Source organism: Xiphophorus couchianus, chromosome 8, assembly GCF_001444195.1.
Source record: "Xiphophorus couchianus chromosome 8, X_couchianus-1.0, whole genome shotgun sequence".
NCBI classification, from domain to species: domain Eukaryota; kingdom Metazoa; phylum Chordata; class Actinopteri; order Cyprinodontiformes; family Poeciliidae; genus Xiphophorus; species Xiphophorus couchianus.
This window is the reverse complement of record NC_040235.1, coordinates 24,032,654-24,051,302: the sequence shown is the minus strand read 5'-3', so window position 1 is coordinate 24,051,302 and position 18,649 is coordinate 24,032,654. Positions and strand designations below refer to the sequence as shown.

The 18,649-nt window shown below is 41.5% G+C and overlaps 1 protein-coding gene across 1 annotated transcript in view; it reads left to right on the top strand.

The window, feature by feature from the left end:
• The first annotated feature begins 1,649 nt into the window (after window positions 1-1,649).
• jmy (junction mediating and regulatory protein, p53 cofactor) overlaps window positions 1,650-18,649 on the top strand; it is a 26,673-nt gene continuing 9,673 nt past the window's right edge. Inside the window, exons 1-2 of the mRNA XM_028026015.1 lie at window positions 1,650-3,911; window positions 12,096-12,269. Coding sequence (XP_027881816.1) covers window positions 3,054-3,911; window positions 12,096-12,269 — 1,032 coding nt within the window. The 5' untranslated portion in view covers window positions 1,650-3,053. The remainder of the gene's footprint in view (window positions 3,912-12,095; window positions 12,270-18,649) is intronic.

The window sequence follows — 18,649 nt, the reverse complement described above, 5'->3', positions numbered from 1 at the left end:
CCCACCAACATGCCTTCCACTGAGGAAGCAGAGCCTGGGGACTCTGGGTTGGGCTCTCCAATCTCTGGGGACGAGGTCGCCGAGGTGGTTAAAAAGCTCCTCGGTGGCAAGGCCCCGGGGGTGGATGAGATCCGCCCGGAGTTCCTTAAGGCTCTGGATGTTGTAGGGTTGTGTTGGTTGACGCGACTCTGCAATATCGCATGGACATCGGGGGCAGTTCCCCTGGACTGGCAGACTGGGGTGGTGGTCCCCCTGTTCAAAAAGGGGGACCGGAGGGTGTGCTCCAATTATAGAGGGGTCACACTCTTAAGCCTCCCTGGCAAGGTCTATTCAGGGGTCCTGGAGAGGAGGGTCCGTCGGATAGTCGAACCTCGGATTCAGGAAGAGCAGTGTGGTTTTCGTCCTGGTCGTGAAACACTGGACCAGCTCTACACCCTCAGCAGGGTCCTGGAGGGTGCATGGGAGTTCGCCCAACCAGTCTACATGTGTTTTGTGGACTTGGAGAAGGCGTTCGACCGTGTCCCTCGGGGAGCCCTGTGGGGGGTTCTCCGGGAGTATGGGGTACCGGGCCCTTTGATACGGGCTGTCAGGTCCCTGTATGACCAGTGTCAGAGTCTGGTCCGCATTGCCGGCAGTAAGTCGGACTCGTTTCCGGTGAGAGTTGGACTCCGCCAGGGCTGCCCTTTGTCACCGATTCTGTTCATCACTTTCATGGACAGAATTTCTAGGCGCAGCCAAGGTGTTGAGAGGATCCGATTTGGTGGCCTTAGGATCTCATCTCTACTTTTTGCAGACGATGTGGTCCTTTTGGCTTCATCAGATCGTGATCTGCAGCTCTCGCTGGATCGGTTCGCAGCCGAGTGTGAAGCGGCCGGGATGGGGATCAGTGCCTCCAAATCCGAGGCCATGGTCTTGAGCCGGAAAAGGGTAGAGTGCCTTCTCCGGGTCAGGGGGGGTGTCCTGCCCCAAGTGGAGGAGTTTAAGTATCTCGGGATCTTGTTCACGAATGGGGGAAGAAGGGAACGGGAGATCGACAGGCGGATTGGCGCAGCGTCTGCTGTCAAGCGGGCGCTGTACCGGTCCGTCGTGGTGAAGAGAGAGCTGAGCCAAAAAGCGAAGCTCTCGATTTACCGGTCGATCTACGTTCCCACCCTCATCTATGGTCATGAGCTTTGGGTCATGACCGAAAGAACGAGATCGCGGATACAAGCGGCCGAAATGGGTTTTCTCCGTAGGGTGGCTGGGCTCTCCCTTAGAGATAGGGTGAGAAGCTCAGTCATCCGGGAGGGACTCAGAGTAGAGCCGCTGCTCCTTCACATCGAGAGGAGCCAGTTGAGGTGGCTTGGGCATCTGGTCAGGATGCCTCCTGGACGCCTCCCTGGTGAGGTGTTCCGGGCACGTCCCACCGGGAGGAGGCCCCGGGGAAGACCCAGGACACGCTGGAGGGACTATGTCTCTCGGCTGGCCTGGGAACGCCTCGGGATTCCCCCGGAGGAGCTAGAAGAAGTGGCTGGGGAGAGGGAAGTCTGGGCCTCCCTTCTGAAGCTGCTACCCCCGCGACCCGACCTCGGATAAGCGGAAGAAGATGGATGGATGGATGGATGGATTATATTGAACATATAAAACAAAGATATGGTAATAGTCTTAAGGTCTGAACAACAAAAAAACAGCAAACTACGAACAGATTGAATAGATAAAAGTTTGAACAACAAACAGATCAGAAAGCACAGACGTCAAAATTAACAACATAAAAAAGCAGCAACAACACTAGAGGCGAACAAGTCTATGTGAATAATAATAAAACGCTTACATTTTACTTTTGCTGAAACGTTGTGAAAGGTCTTTTGATCCACTCTGCTTGCTATATGCATTTTTTTTTGGCCTTCAGTACGTGCTGTACGTGGTTGCGTCACGGATTTGCCCACGTGTAGATGTTTTTGCTCCTCGTGCACGTCGACTGAAGGAGAAAAAGAGGTTTAACAAAGTCCGAGTGGGATTGAGGCACATTAAAGAATATTTAGGTAAATTACATAAAATAATATAGCAAATATTGGCAGTATCTGTGGTGTAATCTTTGTTAAATATGCAATTAAGCATAAATAAGAAAAGGCATAACATATGATGCCTTCATGGTGCATGGGATACCCCCAAACAGTGGTAAAAAGTGTATTCCACACCTTTGAATTAAACCTATCACAAAATGTATCTGTTAGCCCTATTTATGTTAATCTATATAAGGTCTATGGTGCATTTGAGTTCATAAAAAATAGTACATCATGGTAATTTGTTTGCCCTGACAGAGAAATAGGCTCGCCTGTCTGACAAAAGTTTTCTGCTGGGAGTCAAAATGTAAAACATTAGATGGCTGAGAACATGAAAAACAAAATAGTGTTAGACAATTCTAAAAGAGTCATAGAAAGAAGTAAGTAAAAATATATTTTTTTAGATTGACAGTATACGTTTTGTAATTGAAGTTACATTTTAAAAGTATAAGTAAATGTGTTTTTTCCCGATGAAATCGTGGACACTGAACATAGCATGCGGAGTGTTAAGTCCCTCCCCGCATTTGACAAACGCGCACGAGCTTTGTGCTTGTAAACAGAAGCTCACACGTGACACGGAGAGCGGAGCCGAGTCGCGCGACCGTATTGTCTGAACGGACAAAGAAGCGTACTGTGAGCGCGAGCTTCGGCCAGGTGAGCCGCCAGGTGTTATGGCAACCGGCGTTATGTGCGGCAACACGAAGCCGAGTTTTTGCTCTTTTATAGACCGAGGTCTGGGAACGCGTTCGGTCGCTTGAACTTAATGTCTGAACCGCAAATCCTTGAGCTCGGTGGGAGAACATTGTTGACTGCGTTGTCGCTGCGCTCACGCACACAGCTGGTTTACTAAACTGGAGAGCCTTTGTTGTTCCGACGCTAAATCTCGCTGTTAAGGATTTTTCCCCCCTCACCCTCTGTCGCTGTCGTCAACTAGCAGTAGCCTTTAGCCTCGACGTCAGAACAAATTTATTTCCGAATAACCTCAATCTGTGCATTCAGCGGCCGGATGAGATGTCATTCGCCATGGAGGATAATTTGGAGTCCGGATGGGTGTCAGTCCGACCCAGAGTGTTCGACGAGAAAGAGAGGCATAAATTTGTTTTCATCGTGGCCTGGAACGACATCGAGGGAAAGTTCGCCATAACCTGCCACAACAGAACCGTCCAGAGACGGAGCACTTTTCTGGACTTGGATTGTAGCCCCGCGGCTGCGCTTCCTGTCCCCGCTGCTGCTGCTGCTGCTGCTAAAAGTCCGGCCAAAGCGAAGAAAGACGAAGCCTGTCAAGCTGGTAAACTTAGACCGCACTCTGTCCCGACAGGAAAACCCGCAACAAACACCAGAGCCGGAGACAGAAAGATTGTAAAGGATGAAAGCTTGAAGGCGTTCGAGTGCGTCAGCCTCACGTTAGGGTCCTGGAATATTGTTACACCGAAGGAGATGGACATGGAGATCCTGGACGTCCCTTCGTCTCCGGAGGATGCGGACCCGGGAGACGGGGAGCTCAGCCTCCGGGAGGACTTCAGCTGGGCCGGCCTTTTCTCCTTCCAGGACCTGCGGGCTGCTCACCAGCAGCTGTGCGCCGTCAACTCGGATCTGGAGCCCTGCTTGCCCCTGTTCCCGGAGGAGCAGTCCGGCGTGTGGACGGTGCTGTTCGGCGCCCCGGGGATGTCGCAGCGGGAGACGGACGCGCTGTGCTACCAGCTGCAGGTGTACCTGGGTCACGCCCTGGACACCTGCGGCTGGAAGATCCTCTCCCAGGTGCTTTTCTCCGAGGGCGACGACACGGAGGAGTACTACGAGAGCCTGAGCGAGCTGAGGCGGAAAGGCTACGAGGATGCGCTGGAGGCGGCCAAAAGGCGGATGCAGGAGGTAGAGGGATTATTTTTCTCATAGTTTTTATTCTTAATAATAAAAAACACACATCATCATCATCATAAAAGGTGATTTAATTATGTCAAAACTCATATATGTGTCGTTTATTGTCAGTGTTTACAAGTTATCCTAATTGAGCCTCCTGCTCTCCGGACACCCCCCACCCACCATACCTCCCCCTTTGCATAGTCTACCATCTGTTGCAGCAGCAGCACACACACGGAGCAGTAATATGATCTGCTCTGGCCAGACATCCCACTCCAGTTGGCTGAATTGCAACAAGGAAGTTACATAGAAACATGGGGAGAACAAATGGAGGCGGAGTTACGCAGGGATGTGTCACCCACCGCAGCTGTTGGCTCTGTCTTCACCGTTAAGCCGTATAACTAAAAACACGCAGCATCGTAATTCAGAGTTAGCGAAAACTTTGTGGGCTACGTTGGCCTGGGAATGTCTCAGACAGGACATTTGTCCAACGCCTTGGACAAAGGTACTAGCGTGCTTCAGATTTGGTTAGATTTAGTTGTGGTTATTGCATCGACCTCTAACATTTGCGTGTTTTACACTAAGGCTGAAACAATTATTAGGATTAATCGTGATGGCTCCATTATTGAGATAATCGTCCACTAATTTAGTCATCGATTAATCATTAACTGGAGTAGGCAGACTCTGAAACGCCAATGTGCTGAGGGAACTACATGCTCAAAGCTTTAATTAAACCAAAATTGTGTAAAAATACATATACATTTTCCATTTAAGATAAAAAATCCCTTTGCCTTTAAAAATGTTCTTCACAGAATTCCTCAAGTAGCATAGTTCTATCTATCTATCTATCTATCTATCTATCTATCTATCTATCTATCTATCTATCTATCTATCTATCTATCTATCTATCTGAGTAGCCCTGTGTTGTACAGATTTTCACATATTGATGTTAGAAATATTTTCTAGTTGCAAATGAATACTTTGCTAGAAATAATCAAGCGTAGACTAAAAGAATACGGTTATTATGCATTAGGCAATAAAGTGTTTGTTTTCTTATTTTTTTAAAAGGAATTGAATTGTTTGTTTGGCTTTTTTAAAGTATTTAATGTTGTATAAAAAAATCATACATAGTCATAAATATTCCAGCAAATATTTTAAAAAAATATATTTTGAATATGGCAAACTGAATTAAAACTCACAAATACAAGAAGTTGTGAAGCCACCACCACGTTTCTCGTGTCCGTTCCATTATTTGAAGGACGCTGAATACGTATGCACGCCACACTTTTCAGATAAAAAAAAAAAAAGACCAAACGCGATTAATTAGGTTTCTGCTTGTACCAGAACAAAATGTGAAGTCGTTTTACAAGTGTCTGTGTTTTCCAGATGGATCACATTTGTTGATCAGTTGTTTTATTGTTGTCCTCATTCCTCGATCCCATGATGTGTTTCTGTTAATTCTCTTGGCAACTTCTATATTTGCATTTTTTTTTAACCTCAAACCCATTTCATCATCAGAGGGATGACCTCTGATTAGACGTAGGAATGTACTGACAAAAACATTTTGGGCTGATACTGATCAGCCCAAAATGTTAACATGTTACGGCTGATAGAAATGTTACTGTTTATGCCATTTTCTTCGAAGAGTCATCGTAGATGCAGATGGCTGAGGGCAAGAAGGGTTTCCTATAGAGGTCTGAATTACAGCGGTTCTGAAGAAGCCTCTGACTGAACACAGTTTGTGATAACAATTTTATAAGTGCTGCTGTTGTCCATAATTTTCTTGGTTTTATAATAATAGTATCTAGTCATTAATGGCAACAAGGAGGAAATTAATATCTGTTATTAACATCAACCCATGGTTTACTTATCGGACTGATACAGATATGTTAAACATGAATAACCTTGAAGTATAAGAGATGTATACCTCTTATGTGTCAGGTTGAATTTCTGTTGTAGGTTGAAGTTGAATATATTTTTATGTGGAACTAACAAATTTAAGAGCAGATTGAACAGACAATATCAGATAGACATGGTAGACTTTTGGAAATTCTCTTTTCTTTTAATATATATAAATTCACTTGTTGATTATTAAAGGGGCAGCATAATGTATTTTTCAGACACTTAGTGCCATTTTATAGCACAATCAATTAGCTATGCTACCTTCAGTCGTATAAATCAAATATGACTTTAAAAATTTTACTTTGTCATTTAATTTCCTGAAATTGTGCCTCTGTCTCTTTAAGAAACTCCTGCTCTTTCTGAAACTCTGCCTTCAGGAAGTCATGAAGTCTATTAAACCTTAACCGTCTTTGCCAGGATTTCACTGAGAAGTAGTATGTGCAATAAACTCAGCAGATGTGCATTTCCAACAGGCGTTTGCTAATTGCTGCTGGCTAGTCTGAAGGAGCTGAGCAGAACAAGTGCCCTGTGAGGCAAAAGCTTAGAAGCTTTGTCTCTGCCTGTCAAAGGAGGAGTTTCCTCCTCGAAGGCGGAGCTAGGTCCACCCAGGTGTTTTGCATGGGAGATTAAAGAATTTCTCAAACATGCATGAAAGAAACAAGGCAACACTCTGTTTGCTTTGATGAGGGAGTAACATCATAACATTATGTAAAGCTAGTAAAAGTCGATTTTTACGTAATGCGACTTGAAAGTAGGCGATCCATTAGATGCTGCCTTCTTTTATGACACGAGTGTCTTTGTCCTTGAAGGTTTCTGTCATCAGAAACGCAGCACAATACAACAGTCAAGCGAAACTCGGCAACAGCAGAGATAATATTTACTCTATTTTATTGGATTGTACATGTTTTTCTGTTTTCCAGGTCAGTAAGTCCGTTCCTAATATACGCTTACTGTAGACGGTGCGAGGGTGTTCTGACCTGCTATGAAGGGGCTAATTCTATTGGGACAGGATAAGAAAGAGGACAGACTGATTCACTTTGGTCAAACTAAGCTGCTGGTTGATGTCCAAAAATTTAGCAATACATCTCCAAAATCAATGTGCAGTTTTCCAGCTTTATTGGGTAATCATTATAATTTGAGTTGCAATATTAATCAGGACACATTCTGGTTATACATTAGGAGAAAACAGAATATTTCCTGCTAAAATGTTTTTACTTTCCATTTAAAGCAACACCAGCTTTCTCCTGATTGGTTAGTTACCCTGGAGCAGCTGCAGACTTAAAATGCTTATGTTATTTTTATAAAATCGCTGCACTGTCTGGTCTTATCACCATCACACTGACAGACCGTGTCAGTGTCCAGACCTTGCTCTCTCTGATATCCGGGACAAGATGGAGCGGTGGTGTAAGACCACGCATCCTCTCCATGGATGCGTTGATCATTGACCAGAATCACTTTGACTGTTTTCCCTTATCTCTGACCTGTAACTAAAGAAACCCAGACCAACAGCTAATCAGCAGTGAAGCTCACGCTTTAAAAGCTAATAGTTACAGATTAATGGCTTACTCAGAACTTTATGGTTTTTATGTAGTGCAAAAAATGTGATAATGTAGTCTTATAAACTAAACTTTATTAGTTGTTTTAGATACAGAGCATAGACTCACAAAGTACTTTTTACGAAGAGTAAAGGATTTCGTTGCATTGCACCAGGGCTGCAGAACAATTTACTCATGAATCAAAAGCTAAAATCTTTAAATCAGTATTGCATCATAAAAATACAATATGTTTCTGAGTTGGAGATGATTTCAGTTTTACAGCATTTCAAAATTTCTCTAGATCTAATCCCTAATTGTCATTAATTCACAAATGTATGAATGTCTGTCTCCTGAATGAAGGTTTGGTCTTGCTTTTTGTAGAATGATACCGTGACCTTTTGTTCACATTGCTAACGTCACTTTGGGGAAATGTGAGTGTGTTTTATTCTGTCAGACTGGCACTCAATTTTATGTGTACACAATTTATTTAGATTTTGCCTAGTGGGCATCTAAAGTCGTTCTACAGAATCAGCACTTTTAAACTTTTTAAAGCATCCATTATTATTTGGGGAGTTCTGTTTTGGCACTTTTAGATCTTATTACCCCGTTTAATGATGTGTTGGCAATGAAGGGATATTTTCCTTGCGGTTTTAAATCAGATTTGACAGACTAAGGACCGTGAGACTGCGGGGTTGTTTCAACAACATCAGCTACCTTCTCAAGTGGGATTCCCCAAGGAACCATATTCGACCCACTGCTTTTCCTTAAACTTACTGTGTTCAGATCAGCTCTTCATAGAGTTGAAATTTAATTATAATTCCTACATTTTTGTTTCCCTTGTTAAAACAAGCCATGCCGTAATCTCTGGGTAATTTAAATTGATGAATTTTGCAATATTGTCTACAGTTGATTTAAGAAAAAAGCAAATTGTCCTACTTTGGCTCTACTGCTACATGGCTTTTGTTTTTATATCCTTGCATGGGCTTTCAGAACATTCTAAAATTGATAAGATTTATTTAGTTGTGTTTATGTGGCCTCCCTCCCTCTCTACAGCTTGTTAACTTTACAGAGATGAGCAGCTGCCTTTCTCTAAATTTCCTTTTTAAATTGGGAACCCACTTACACTCAACATTTCCAAAAGCCATTTTAGGACGTTAATTCTTTGTAAGTAATTTGTTTAATTGCACGTTGTTCTGAGTTTCCAGTTGGAAATACATCTCCTGGTTTTTTTTTTTCAAACATCCGCATAAATCAACTAACTATATTTTGTGCAGGTGGTGCTTATTCGTGTTAATATAGCGGTGACAAACGTTGCATTTAACGTCTTTCAGGAAGCATTCCATCTTTGAGGAGGCCTGTTCACAGTCTGCATGAAAGAAAGTGAGGGCCCTCTCTTTCCTGTGTTGTATTTCAATTAAAAGGCACGAAGAGAAGAAAACTACTGCGGCGTAAGACGGAACAGCTTTATGGCCGATGGGAACCGGTCTTAATGATAGGGTCTGCAGCTCCAGTATATCACCGAGAGGAAGATCTTCTAATTACGTCCTCCGCGCTTTTGCGGAGGACTTTTGTTGCCTTTAATGCTAAACTTGGCTTGTAAAATTGTACCTTCGTAAAAGTGCTTTTAAAACACGAATCCAAACCTGCCGGCTAACCTCTTGCTGGTGAGCCTCATTAGCTTTGAGCTCATGAGCTTTGAGTTAGCTAATGACGCTTTTTTTTCTCGTTTTTTAGGCATCACGTCTCTATTAGTATATGCTGTTGAAGTGCAGTGTGGAACAATAACTTATTCATAATTTTTCCAGTCCTTGAAGTCATATTTCATATTGATCCTAAATGATGTAATAACACTTTAAAAGTAGACTTTTTCCAAATCCTATCCTGTGCGACTTGGCTCATTTAGCTTAGGGGGTTTCCTGGCCAGCGGGGTGTGGGGTTGGTCAGTGGTTGCCAGGGAAACCCAGGGGCAAGGTAAACAGTAGGGGCAGTGTTGGAGCTGAATCGGGCAGTGTATGTCACAGTGTAGAGGAGCTTAGGAAAATCAGCTCAGAGTTGATACAGAAGTCGTCATTCATATCTGTGGAGGAAAGAGGAGCGGTTTATTCGCCACTTTAGGTGATTATTGGACGGTGGTACTTTCAGTGTCGCGTCTGAGGCAGAAGTAGAGGAAATGTGTTACCCAGTTTGAATCAAAGAAGCTGGTTTCCGAGAGAGCTCTAAACAAAAGCTCGACTTAGTGGCGTTTTTAAGAACAATGAACAGTCTGTGGATTGTTGAACATATGGTACGAATCAGTAGCAGTCAGGATCAGTCGGGTTTTTTGTTGTTGTTGTTTTTTACTCAGTGTGTTTTGTGATATCATTCCTGGCCACACATTAATGAGCATGCACTTACAAATCCTCCCAGGCTGAGTCTTTGTGCTTGTTGAGAAGTTTTTTTCCCTCCTTGCCTTAGCTTTGAGGTAGCCATTCTTTCAGGCTGCATTTAGTTCAAATTGGAGCCAAAAAATGAAGTTTTAAATAATAATAATAATTAAAAAAACAGGGTTAGAGTTTATCTGTTATAAAATGGTGGATTAAAGTGGGTAGAAAAATACAATCTCCAAAGAACATAGAACAAAGTAAGTTAAACGACTCTATGTACACATAACTTGTTAAAAGTTTACGCTTTTAACTGAATGTGTTCCTGCTGTAACTTCAAGCTACTGTATTAAACTTTTATAAAAAAGTTTTTTGTACATATTTGTTCAAATTATCATTCATGTAAAATGAGCTCTTCTGCCTTCTCCCACTGCTCCCAGTACTAATTGCAGAAATACGTTACTCGGTCAGAAACAACCAGTCAGAGCCAGGAGGAGGGTCTTGTTGTTGTCAATCACTTTCATGCTCCCCCTGCAGCATACTACAGCTTTAATGTAATTCCTCAAGTAGACTGTTGTAAAGCAATACTTTAATGAATTTGATGTTGAATCACAATGTTTATTTTATTTGCCAGTTTTTCTCTGAAATGGAAAGGTGGTTTGATTAGGGAAGCATGATATATCTGCATCTACATTGGTACTAACCGATGTTCATAATTTTTTTACGTATTGGTATGGGTCCAATAAGTAGAACTGGGCTGATATTAATAAGAAATGTTTATGTCCATTTTTTTTTGGTGTTTGTGTTTCAGGAGGGGGAGGGGCTTGGTCATGTGACAGTGGATCACTAGCAACCTTTTAACTGTAGCGTTACCCTTGACTACAAGAAGGTTAGATGTAGCACTAGCAAGCTTTACGCTCCACGTTTTGTGTCGTCTTCGATCCGTTTAATACGCTCCGTCAATTTGCCACGTACAATACAATAACGTTTGGGATCATTTTCAGTATTTTTTTGTGGAATGAAACCGTTTCAAGAAACTGCTTTATGTTTACAAGTAATTTACAAAACGACTCGTATAAAGATCATGTTAGAAAACTCTACTTTCCTGCTTACAAATCCTAAAAACTTTTAAGTTAGTACATACTTAGCCATCAGTCTGCTATGGTTAAATTAAACTCTGTTTAAGTCCCCAAAACCCCTTTAGCTCTGTAGCCCAGTGGCCCACATTCTCCTAAATCCGGCCCTGGTGTTGAGGATTTCATGAGTAAAAATGTCCTTTATTAACGGTAATGAAACCCTGAAACAACAGCATGCGTTGCAGGATGATGTAGGAACTGTCATGTGACATATTGGTGTTATTAATGTTATCAAGTGAGTCTGAAGTTTTTTTTTACCCTGATAATGATCTCATTTCAGTTACAGTAATTAAGAAGTGCATTTTACATGAGAGTGTATTAATCAGAGTAAAGGCTGAGTAAACATGTTTGTCCTAAAGCCACTAATGCAGCTCAGATGATCACTAAGAGGGCAGTGAGTTACAGCACTATATATAGTTCAGAAAATGTCTTGATGGGAAATGTGGCCAAATGTAATCTAGGGGAATAATAGTCCAGAATGTGTTGTAATTAGTGATCCTGGTTCATGTGCTTTATGTAAACACCTTGTATATGAAGCAGGTGAGTGAAAAATTCCTCCAAACATGGACTTCAGTTTCATGTTCTACATCGAAGAAATATGAACAAATATTTGTTTAAGCAAACTTTATTGAACGTACGTATAAATAAAGGCACATTGTCCGTACCCTTGTGTCTGAACAAAAAACAACAATAAAGCAAATTGATAATGACAAAAATAAAGAATAAAGTCGGCCATATATTCTACCACTGTAGAAAAAAAGTCATAACATTACGAGAATAAAGTCGTACAGGAATAATAACACAAGAATAAAGTTGAAATAATGGCAATAAAGTCAGAGTATTATGGGAATAAAGTTTTCTTATGACTTCATTCTTGAAATATGACTTTTCTTATATTATAAGGACTTTATTCTTATTCTTCCCTTATGACTTTATTCTTGTAATATTATTTTTTAATAATGCTATGACTTTATTCTCGTAATATTATGACTTCTTGTAATTTTGTCTATTTTTGTAATTTTTTCTTTTTTCTTAGTATAACCCTAATACTCCATCATGGGAACTTGATTGTAAAATTTAAAAAATGATTTATTTTAAGCCTGCTTACATAACTTGTTGCTCTAACTTTGATGTGAGGCATCAGCTTGACCATTGGAGGCAACCTACAACACTCCAAATGCACTTTTTCACCAATTCAAACCGTTTTTCAACATTGAGGTGGTTCATGGTCCACTTTTCAAGCCTCCACTTGCTTTGTCCCAGGTGTTGGACAAGCACAAGGCCATGGACAGCATGGTGGAGCTGCTGCAGGTGTACCCCGAGGAGGACGAGGCGTACGGCGAGCTGCTGGAGGCGACGACTCAGCTGTACCACTACCTGCTGCAGCCCTTCAGGGACATCAGGGAAGTGGCAACGCTGCGGCGGCAGCAAATTAAGGTAATTCTACACACACATACACAAAGACAAATGCCCATCTGTTTTTAGAGCTTGTTTTAAGCAGGTTTAGACCTCCATGTAGCCGGATTACTCATTTGCCCTTGAAGACAATTTGCCTCCCGTCGGGCTGACCTTCATAAATCAGTGGACCACTAACCCTAACCCACACGGTAAAAAAACGGGGTTCTGTGGTTTTGGTTAGAGCAAGGCGACCCTTCTCCAGTTAGTATCCACTCATCAGCCCACTGCCATCACATTACTGGTACATGCTGAGGCTTATGAAACTGCCGTGGTGATGATGCAGATGATGGCAGGATGGAGGGTAGAGGATCAGCTAGAGAGGCTTTTTCCCCTCTTGCCTAGAGCAGATTAACCACCAGTCTAAGTATTATTACAGCGGCCACTAAACCACTCGGTAATTCTGCAGCCTCAGCACTCTTTCTCTACTCTCTTTGTTGCCTTTCTTCATCAGAGGCTTGAAAAGAGAATCTAGTGAGCTTGAGAGGTGATTCTTGATAAAACCTGTCCTATTGGTCAGTAGGTCAATGTCCTATTTCTGGACAATTGTGAGACAGTTGCAAAACTGACGTGTGCTGAATTTAATTTCAAACTTTAAATATTAGTACCTCTCAAATAAGCAACAGAAGAACAAAAGCATACACTTTCCCATTCCATTCAGTTTCAGTTCAAATTTATTTGTATAGCACATTTCAGCAACAGGGCAGGTCTTTATCACAAAAACATCCTGCAGTCATCAGTTGTTAAACAAGCAATAAACATTCAATTTAAAACCATCAATGCACATCAAATATGTTGATCAATGTTCCACTTACTACTAATCAAAAGTAACTCTAAACAGGTGGGTTTTAGCCTTTACTTTAACTTTCCCACGGTCTTAAGAAATGTGGCCATTTGGACCCCATGAGCTTTTTAGTCTGTTGTGGTCCAAAGAAGTCAGACTGACCCCATGTGTGCTTTTACAAGCTTTATTTTTTTTTGCGTGGTTCTGGGAATTGACGGTCTGACAGGACAATCGTTGGATTAAAGGAACTGTGTTTCAGCTGTTTTCTGGTTGCTTGTCCATGTTTGGTTCTGGGGATGCAGAGTAGACTAGCACCAGAATACCAGAGTGGTCGGTCAGGTTGATACAACAACAACAGATCTTTAATGTATTTTGGTGCTATGTCGTTTAAATGATTTAAAAGCTAACAAAAGTTTTTTAAAGTCTATTCTCTGAGCTACCGGGAGCCAATGTAAGGACTTTATATCTGTGATGATGTGCTCTACCGTCACTCATCATTAGGTCTAGATATCCTCTTCCAACTACACCATAAGAGTGCATCTTTTCCTGCTTTTGGAAACTTACTGATTCATAATACACATATATAGCATACGAAGGAGTGAGCTTTTGAAGACAAATAATGTTTTTGCTGCTGCCTCAGCTTTATGTCAATGTTTAGGCTTTCACAATTTCTCACTTTGGCTACCAACAACCCGTAGCTCTTTAAGTTGGCTGCTATAACCACTGTGGTCAGCTCCAGATGGAAGGCGTCCTTTTCTCAAGTCCCGTGGAGACTTGCAGTCTTGTGTCAAAATTTAACACATCCACTTTAGTTTAGTCTAATTGGTAGAGTAGTCATCTTGGGATCAGAAAGTCGTGAGTCAGTGTGACTAGAAAACCGCTCAGTATGGTCAATCCATTTACTAGAAAGTTTTTAAGGGACTTTTAACTGAGATAATTCAAGCTTCAGCAGTATGGATTCTTGGTCATTTAGGATGTGATAATTTTGTCCTGTAAGCTGATGCAAATAATTTTTTCAGATTCTTATGTTTAAATCGCCAAAAAGATGCTACATTTGGGTATATTTTTCTTTTGGCACTGCAAAGAAACCTAAAACTCAGGACCCCTTGTTGGTGCTTTAAATTGTTTCGTTAGTTTGTTCTCAATGTACATCAAACCTTGTGATTTTGCTAAAGCAAAAATACTCCTGTGCAATTTATTTTTGGTCAGAGACTGTGGTTTGTTTTTAGATGGGCAGTGATGCATTATAACATAGCTTTGCATTATGTTATAATATTATTTCCTCATCAAAACATACCTGGAGTGTTGCTTTGATTATTTCATGCATAAGTAATGAGTAATGCTTTAATCTCCCATGGCAACCATTGAGGGGGAGCTAGGGCCACCTTCCTGGACGAAGCTCCTCCTCTGATCTGCAGTCTTCAAACTTCCGAGCTTCCACCTCACAGAGCGAGACTCCTCCACTCAGCTCCTTCAGACTAGCCAGCAGCAATTAGCAAACACCTGGTAGAACTGTACATCAGCTGAGCTCATTATAGGAGCTGCTTCTCTGTGAAAAGCTGGTAAAAACGTTGTTAAAGTGTTAATAGAGGAGCCATGTTGTGATGACTTTCTGAAGGTGGAGCTTCAGAAAGAGTAGGAGTTTCTTAAAGAGACAGAGGTCCAATTTCAAGGCGTTAAATTACAAAGTCATGTTTCTTTAAAGTCACATTTGAAATATATGGCATTTTCTATAACAACTTAAGGTAAGATAGTTACTTGATTGTGCTTAAAAATGGCACTTTGTGACTGGAAAACATAATAGAGCGCCATCAAAATATGGGAAATAAAATAATTAGAGGAGATTTTTTGTTGTTGTTGTTTGTTAATTTAATAACATGGACAGCAATGTGCAAAATTTTCCACATATATTTGAGAGCACCACCTCATTCTGTTAAAACAAGCATGGATTGTTTCACAGGTATTGTTCGGCGCTTTTCAATAAAATAAGATTGAAGCATCGAAGGTGCATTGTGACCTTGTAACACCTGACACTGTCAGTTATAAAAAAAAAAAAAAAGGGAGGTATCACCAGGTCAGGCTTTTTAAAGATCGTGATCAGCCAGGAAACTGCAATCGGCGCTCCCCCGATGAACAGTGCTTCTCCTTCTCTACACTGCATTCCTTACTCAGCATGCTGATCCCGCATGGCTTCACCAACCAACACAAACAACTGTGTGTTTGTGGGTGTGTTTATGACCCTCTATTATGATGGTATTTAGGTTCTGGGGTGGGTCCTGATCTAAATAAGGAATGTACAGTCTCTCTCAAAATGTAAAATGTCCACAGAGCAGAAATCTTTTTAAATTTCACCTTTTCTTGTCAGTGAATTCACAAAGAAGACCAGCTACAGTTTAAGAAATTGTTTGATGTCATCTTGCTTTTTTTTTTAGAGCTCTAGAAAGTATTTCAAGCTCACCGGTGAGTCAGAGTGTTGATCTGTGTGGAACAGGAAAACTGTGTTTATTAATATCAGCTCTATTGAGTTGAATGGGTTCATCCTGTTGTCAGAACTCTCTTCTTAGTGCTTTAATTGTTAATTAAAAGCATGGCTCTGATTGGCTACCTATGAAAAAGCTGTAGTTTAATCAGTCAATGAGGTTTAACACACATGTAGGCTATTTTTAATTTATTATTTTGAATCTTAAGTGATTAGTTGTAGGCTACATTACTGTAAAATAATAGTTGAATAAATAAAATTGATGGGCTCTCTTCGTTTAAACACATAACACGATTCAAGAAATTTCTCTGCCTCTATTTTCAGGATTTCTTCTTCACCGTTTTTGTTTTCATAGATGGAAAATCTGCTGGATGCCAAAGTTTTTTTTGGTTTTTTTCCCCAGCTCTGCCACCTGCTTCCCTCAGGGCGATCCAACGACTAAAAACAAAGCTGTATGCAAACAAATTTGTGCTGTAGACTCACACAGGAAGTAGTTTTCCCCACCCACCCCCTCTCCATCCTTAACTCATGAGGGAAAAGGAAGGAGTTGGGAATTGGCACACATTTTCATTTACATGCAGTTTGCATTGTGCTTGGCGTTGCTGCTAAAAGAGCAGTCGGGGATCAGTTTCTAACTAGAACGGCAGCCTCGCCTGACCTCCTTTGTTGGTGTGAATTTAAATACTTCAGGGGATGTGTGAGACTTGTAAAAACACGAGTGCTTCAGATTGCAAGCTAAGCTGAAAGAATGAGCCGTTTATGCCGGGTATCTCTTCTATCTGCTCTGTGCCTTGAAGGTTTGTAACTGATTTGTGGATTAGAGGTGCACCAATTGCAGTTCTCTGGTCAGTTATCAATTTTATAAAAATCCTGACATGCTGATAAAATTTTTTGGCTGCGAAGTCTCTAAACGTAGTGGAAAAAGTAGGTAGCGGCACATGAGATCAGTCTCACATGTTAGCATTAGCTGATTTCAGAGCTCCCAAAACTAGGGAAATCATCCTGTTTATGAGGATGCTTTTCTTTAGAAGGCAAAGAAGCTTAGAAGTGGAGGGACAACGAAACAAAAACAAGCCCAGTCAAAATCCAGACCAAAATCTCATTAAAAATGAGACCCGAAAATAAATGTTCACATGCATTCATCATGTAACCTGACGTAGCTATGTGTCAGGTTACAATATTCAATATTCTGCTAATGTCAAAAAACACAATTTTGCAACTGCTGTGTTTCCATTAAATGAAAAACTCAATTAAAATCACACGTGAAAGCATTTGTTGCTGCATGTTTATTAAAATATATCCCGTGCCATTGTCCTGCCACTTCCTGTTGTCTTCTGTCGTCTTTTCTGCCAGAAGTAACATCCAGTTGTTGATCACTGCTCGTGTTATGCAAAAGAAGTGATTTCATTGCAGTTTTGCGAAATACATTTATTTTGATACAGCCAAAAAAAACCACCTCATCCTAGCATGAGGTGGTAACATTGCATTTTTAATTGCAATGTTTCCATTCAGCGAATTAAATTTTTTTGTAATTCCAGTTTGTGCAATTTTATGAAAATGCAACTATTATGCATTTCTAGACAGTTCAGACCTGAGCAGAAAGGGGTTCCAATTACCGCTTCACACAGCATGCATTGTCACACGGCAGCGGTTGTACCTTTGGTCCCCGATGACACCTGCTGAGGTTCGCCTTCATCTGTAAGGCAAATTCGACCCCAATTCAAAAATGTCACATAGCGTAATATTCAAATTAATTAGTTCTGTGACCTGGATCGAAGTAAATTGTCTCCCTGATTACAGCAGCTGTCGTTATTAATCTATTGTTGGGTTTAAACCAATCAGAAGGATTGTCTCAGATACCATGAGCTCCACATTCTGGCGCTCATTGCCAAATGAAATCCAGTTTTTAACCACGTGAAACGACCAGGATCTTCTTTTGAGGCATTTATTCTCTTTCCTCTTCTTTATTAAGTTTTAAAGAATATTTTATTTTAGGTCCAAGTCTAAAAGCTTTTATGTTCATTCGTAAGAAATGCTCTAAAACAGCTGAGCAACCTAAAGTCTCCTCTTTTCCACCTTTAAGAAGTTCCAGCTGCTTGATAAACACTCCCATGTGTGTGTGTGTTTGTCTCCTTCCTATTTTAACCAAATTAGATGGGGACCACCATGACAGCACGCATGTCGTAATCCCAGCACTCCATCATGGGAAGTGGTGTCACTTCTATTTAAAGACAGTTTGACACGTCTGCGTTCAATCTCCTGCAGCCCGTTTGAGCCGGGGTGTCGAGACCCGCTGCCGTTGTGTTTAGAAGGAGGGAACGCCGACTTCTACCAGTTTGTGCCGGAGCCTCCTGCTTTGCATAAAAACCAGTTCAGCAGACTCCAAATCACGAGGCAGCTTTAATGTCGAGATATTTGGCTCCAGTTCGTTCTGTCGCTCAGGTCAGAGGGGTCAAAGTGAGCAGAATCGGCAACAAGATGAAGATCGAAATGGGTTGTGCCATTCACACTGTATGCTGTCCAACTTGCAATACCCAAACACTGATGTAATGCACTCAACTTTTTCTTGACTAGATTATAATTGTTTTTTCTTTTTTTTTTAAGTGGTTGCTGACGTAACCCCCCGCCCCCATTTATGCTCTCTGCTTCACCTCAAAACCACTCCCTGTGCACGAGCCTCTCGCGCACGGTTCCCCGGGAACACAAAGCGCTCAGCCAGTGACCATGCCGTCTATCATACACAAGGGTGCTTTCGAGTCCTTTTGTTGGCGGTTATTGTAATGGTGTTTATTTTGGAGCTCCTGCGCACGCATCTGTTTTACATTGAGACGTTACTATCCAGCTGCACGTGCCGAGAGGCCCTGGAAGGGAGTCTGCTTTATTGGCTGTGTACATTTTGTTCCACATGCTGCCCATTGTGTCATCGTTTTGGTTATGTTTCCTAGTTAGCACCCGGAGCAAGGTCTCACACACGACGAGCATTTTCCACTCATCTCGCCTTTTTTTTTTTTTTTCACTCATGACTGAGTGGCTAAAATGTTACAACTTTAAGAGCTGTGCATTATTTTTAAAGTGTCCTTTAGTGGATTTTTAACATTT